Source organism: Sceloporus occidentalis, unplaced genomic scaffold (genome assembly GCF_023333645.1).
Source record: "Sceloporus occidentalis isolate IW3139 unplaced genomic scaffold, rSceOcc1.0.p SCAF_23, whole genome shotgun sequence".
Taxonomy (NCBI): Eukaryota; Metazoa; Chordata; class Lepidosauria; order Squamata; family Phrynosomatidae; genus Sceloporus; species Sceloporus occidentalis.
Genome location: NW_028317003.1, coordinates 12,308,502 through 12,313,330, shown reverse-complemented (window position 1 = coordinate 12,313,330; position 4,829 = coordinate 12,308,502). Strand labels below are relative to the sequence as shown.

General features: G+C 35.6%; 1 protein-coding gene across 1 annotated transcript; it reads right to left on the bottom strand.

Moving 5' to 3' along the window:
* Nucleotides 1–1,561: 1,561 nt before the first annotated feature.
* Nucleotides 1,562–3,486, bottom strand: LOC149300811 (homeobox protein Hox-A11-like). Its single transcript, XM_089484826.1, has 2 exons — nt 2,859–3,486; nt 1,562–1,794 (listed from the first exon to the last, which is right to left on the bottom strand). Exons 1-2 carry the CDS (start codon nt 3,484–3,486, stop codon nt 1,562–1,564), a joined length of 861 nt encoding a protein of 286 aa, XP_089340952.1.
* Between the last annotated feature and the right edge of the window lie 1,343 nt (nt 3,487–4,829).

The following is a 4,829-nucleotide window of genomic DNA, read 5'->3' as shown; positions in this document are numbered from 1 at the left end:
TCAAATGCACAAACGAAGATAATACAAAAAGGACCTTCTATTCCATAAAACAATATATCATTTATAATAATTGCATTTGTTAACTTTGGTTCTTTATAACATGAAAATATAGGCACCCTTATATATATATATATATACACGCACCCACAAAAAACATACACATAGCGATGTAGCCATATGCCATATCTACATCTAAATATAGATATATACGCACCAACATATGCATATGTGTGATGTCCATATCGATATAGCACATGCCTTAATGTCTCTTCGTGTTACATTGTATGTGTGTATTAATCTGTATGCGTTCGTATAGACCCCAAATCCATAGAGAGCGTATATATATATATATATATATGTGTGTGTGTGTATAACTATTATAACTATATATATATATATAGTTATAATAGTTATACACACACATATATATATATATATATATATATATATATATATATATACGCTCTGCTGCTTTTTAGGGTTTATACGAACGCATACAGAATAATACACCCTATATATAATTATATATATATATATATATATATATATATATATATATATAGGGTGTATTCTGTATGCGTTCGTATAAACCCTAAAAAGCAGCAGAATGTTGAAGAATCTTGTAATACCTTGTTTTATTGGACTGCCCTGTTGTTTTAACCCGTTTTCAACACACACCCCCTGTATCAGGACATGTGAGATTCAACCTGTGTGTTATATTTTGCTGGTCAGAAATGTTTTTCACTTGATAAAAGAAAGGCTCTCGAAATATATATATATAGCTCGACGAAATAATATGAACAACCATGTGCACACTGAGGCGATATTCAGTTCTGATGTCATTTGGTATGGAAAAAGATATATATTTATTTGTAAATTCCTTTATCACCGTCTGGCTGTCTTGTTGTCTAATGCAGGTAACAAATGGTGAAATGTTTTGTCTTTCAAAAACTGTGGCTCTGGCATGTATGTCTCACACAGGGATTAGTAAATAATTGGTAGGTACGATCTGATCAGATGACTTGAGAGATCTGAAATTACAACAATCACCAAAATTCCCCTCCGCAAGAACCCTGTTCATTAAAAAATTCAATTTTAAAGCCCATTAAAACAACACTTGCAAAATGTGTATTGTTTTTCCATTGCATTTATATCATGTAGTTGCCAAAAGGAATTCTTGATTTAGCAGATTATATCCTTAGGAACGTCATAATAACCAAAGTTTAATAGCCTTTTCTGGTCCTCGGAACATTCAACACAACATACAATGCATTTTGTTATGTTGACAACTATAAGTTCTTTATAATTCATTGGTATGAGCCGCACTCATAACATATTGCCTGGAAATACAAGGTATAATGGATATTTTAACCACCACTATTGTCCTTTTCTCTAATTACAGGAATCTAGAATCATTTGAAGTCCAAACAGTAGGAGGTTTCGAGGGGAAATATTATTTCCAATTTTTCTTGGAGCTTCACCTTGGCAAATATATGTAACCTTGCGACTTGACCTTTTAGTGAGCAAAGCACGTAACAGATATGATATGTGGAATGTAGTCTCATAGCAATGGATTAGCAGTGTAATACTGCAGTCGGTCCCTGTTAATTTTTTTCTCTTTCATTCGCCTATTTTGGAACCAAATTTTGACCTGTCTGTCGGTTAAATTCAGCATTCGTGAAAGTTGTAGGCGCTTCTCTTTATTGATATAAACGCTGAAGAAAAACTCCCTTTCCAGTTCTCTAATTTGATATTTAGTGTATGGGCATCTCTTTTTACGGGTACGCTGTCCACCTGTGGAATTAAAGAAATATGGAAGTGTTAATGGGGAATGCTGTATATTCTCCAACAAAAAGTTCCTAAAAATATTAGTGGACGCCGAGCAATGACTGATTATGGAACAAAATCTAATATATTATATAATTTACAGTGCTTCTAGTTGTACAATAATTGTAATGATGTATTTTGTAACGCCTGAAACATTTAAGAAAATTATTTTAGAATAACCAGTTACACTTAATTAATAAAACCGACTAATTTTGAGAAACATACCCCAGAGCAGGAGCAAGGCCAATGGCATCAATTAGCATTATCACAGATTAAGTAAACAAATATACAGATTATGCAATTTATCCCCGGAAAAATGTATGAGTCTAGAACATGTAATACTCTGGTTTTGTTTAGACTGATTAAACTATATTCTTTTGTATAATCACTGTTTTAAGTTTACAATACTTATAGCTGAAAACAACTATATACACCTTAATATATACATATATATATATATATATATATATATATATATATATATATATATATATATATATATATGCACCAAGTTAAGTAACTATTGACATGATAGTTTGGTGCTTTGCTTTTTAGCTATAAACAATGCAAGGTATTTGGAATCAAACATACACAGGTTTAACTGTTGATCATACCTAGCGTTCTAAGAAGTCTTAGCAGGGTTTAAATATCTCTTTAAGCCTAGAAAAGTGTCAGAAAAGTCCTGCTGGCAATGCATGCACAGATCACTTTGATATCAAAGCAGGTAGCTTGCTTTGTGTGCAATTTTATTGGCGCAAATTCTTCGTTACTGTATTCTCTACAAACCGACCCCAGAGTTTTAAAAGGAAAAAGGGGAAGGATTGTCTTAAAGCATCCATTGGTCGTTGGTATTTCACGGCCAATTTCAGTGCTAAACACGTGATCTTGCCTTTTATAAGAAAGTTTTGTTGGGGGAAATCTAAAGGCCCTCTATAAACCTTATATGCTTATAAAACAGCATATAAAAATTTAACAGCAGTGCGCTAGATTGCAAAGGCTTTTCATGAGGAAGGCTCTGTATTCATACGTACTGGAGCTGCTGGCTTTGTCCTCATTGTTGCCTGAAGAAGACTGGGAGCTGCTGCTGCTCTCTGTTCTCCTCTCCTTCTCCTCTGGGTCCCTGCAGAGCTCCGAACTTGAAGTTGTGGATGCAGTTCCTTGGACCTTGTCGCAGTTCTTGTCCACAGAGTAGTCGGAGGGCTGACTTTCCGTAGTGCCATAGGCTGTCTCAAAGAACTGATCAAAGGCTTGTGGTAGGACTCCATTCCTGCCCACCGTGCTATAGAAATTGGAGGATACGTTGGCATTATGGTGGTAGACGTTAGAGGCATTTTTCCCGAACATTTCCCCCATGGTAGCAGCATTGGAGGCAGGAAGGCAGTCTCTGTGCATGATTTCCTCCGCTGAATAGCAGTGGGGCAGATTATTCCTGTGGTGCCATTTACTAGAGGTGTCAATGGCATATTCCCTGAACGTAACCTCTCTCACTGGTTGAACCTGGGGTAGGTTTGAAGAATAAGAATATGTCATGTTACGAGAAGATGGGGTTTGGGGTAGAAATGAAGGGAGGCTGGAAAAATCAGGACCCGAGACGTAGTAAGTGCAACTTGGCAAATACATGTTAGAGGAACAAGGAACACGCTCATCAAAATCCATCATTAGGCTACCTCGGGCTGTCCGCATTAGCCGATCTTAACATGATTCTCTAATGCAGCTGCCTCTTTGAAGCAGATCCGTGAAGTAGAAATTTGAAGACGTAAGCTGACGTGGAAATCTATCCCCATCCTTAAGCAGGGAGGTGCTGGTCATGTGATCAGATGTTGAAATTGACAAGCTGCGAGTATGGGTCCTTTTCTTTTTGTAGGCATCTCAAGGGAAGCAACAGATCGTCACTTGCTAGTTACATAGAAGCATGTAATCTGAAATTTAACTCGTGCTTTTTCTTCGTCTCTTTGAGGGAGAAGCTAGAAAAAAGAGCATTTGTTCAAGAGCTCTGGTCAGGAAGGAGAGCATGTAGTGCTAATGGAGTGTAGGGCACTGGTGGACCCCTTTTTTCATCTAATGTAATTGCTTCTGAAGGTCTTTTTAAAGTAATGTTAACTAAAGATTGTTTTGTCTTTCTCCTTGAAACGTTTTGGACTAATGGAAAGAAGATGTCTATGTGATTTGCTAAGGAATGCATGGAACCTGATTGCCATAGCGTTCAACTTCAATGCTGCACAAAGTTACAACCAAATCCCATCTGTTAAACTGAGTGTTTGGACTAGTAACTGATATGTGACAAAAGCCTGTAGTGTGTAGGAGAAGAGAGGGGGGGCATGTTGTGTTCTGGGATCACAGGGCTTGTTCCTACTCCCTGACTAACAATTACAGACAAATGTTAAGTTCACTATTCCTTCCCAAGACTTGAACCTGATCATTTAATTTTGCCCTGAAAAGACTACAAGCTGACAACAATAAAAATTTGGAACTGCTGAAAAAAAAAAACGAAATAAATATTAATCTGTGATAAGATTTATCTATCCAAATTCTAATTTATCAATGTTAAAGGGTGCTGAGTAATTGTCTCGGTTTGACAAATTTAAAATACTTTCTTGACATATTATTATAAAGTTAGCTTCCCGAGTAATTGTGTTATATTTAATTAGCTACACCAGGAAAAATATCAGTCTAAATATGATTCTATCTGAAGGAAAGACCTATGTGGTTTTAAAAGCTTATATAACTTTTTCATTTTACTGGATGTTGGCTCAATAAAAAGTATCAACTTTAAAGGTTGAATATGACAAAGACAGATTAGTAAACAAACCATTCTTAATAGTGTGTAATGATAGAGAGATAGATAGACAGATAGATAGATAGATAGATAGATAGATAGATAGATAGATAGATAGATAGATGAGTGCAACACGTAAACAAATAGAGCTAGAAGGTAGACATTTGAGCAGTCTATAAAAAAACGCAAACACATACATACAATATACTTTTACAATATTTAACTG

Excerpts from the sequence above, each read along its gene's own strand:
- LOC149300811 (XM_089484826.1), bottom strand. The coding sequence starts at position 3,486 with ATGATGGATTTTGATGAGCGTGTTCCTTGTTCCTCTAACATGTATTTG. Across the intron at positions 1,795-2,858 it reads GGACAAAGCCAGCAGCTCCA|GTGGACAGCGTACCCGTAAA; the intron begins GTACGTATGAAT and ends TTAATTCCACAG.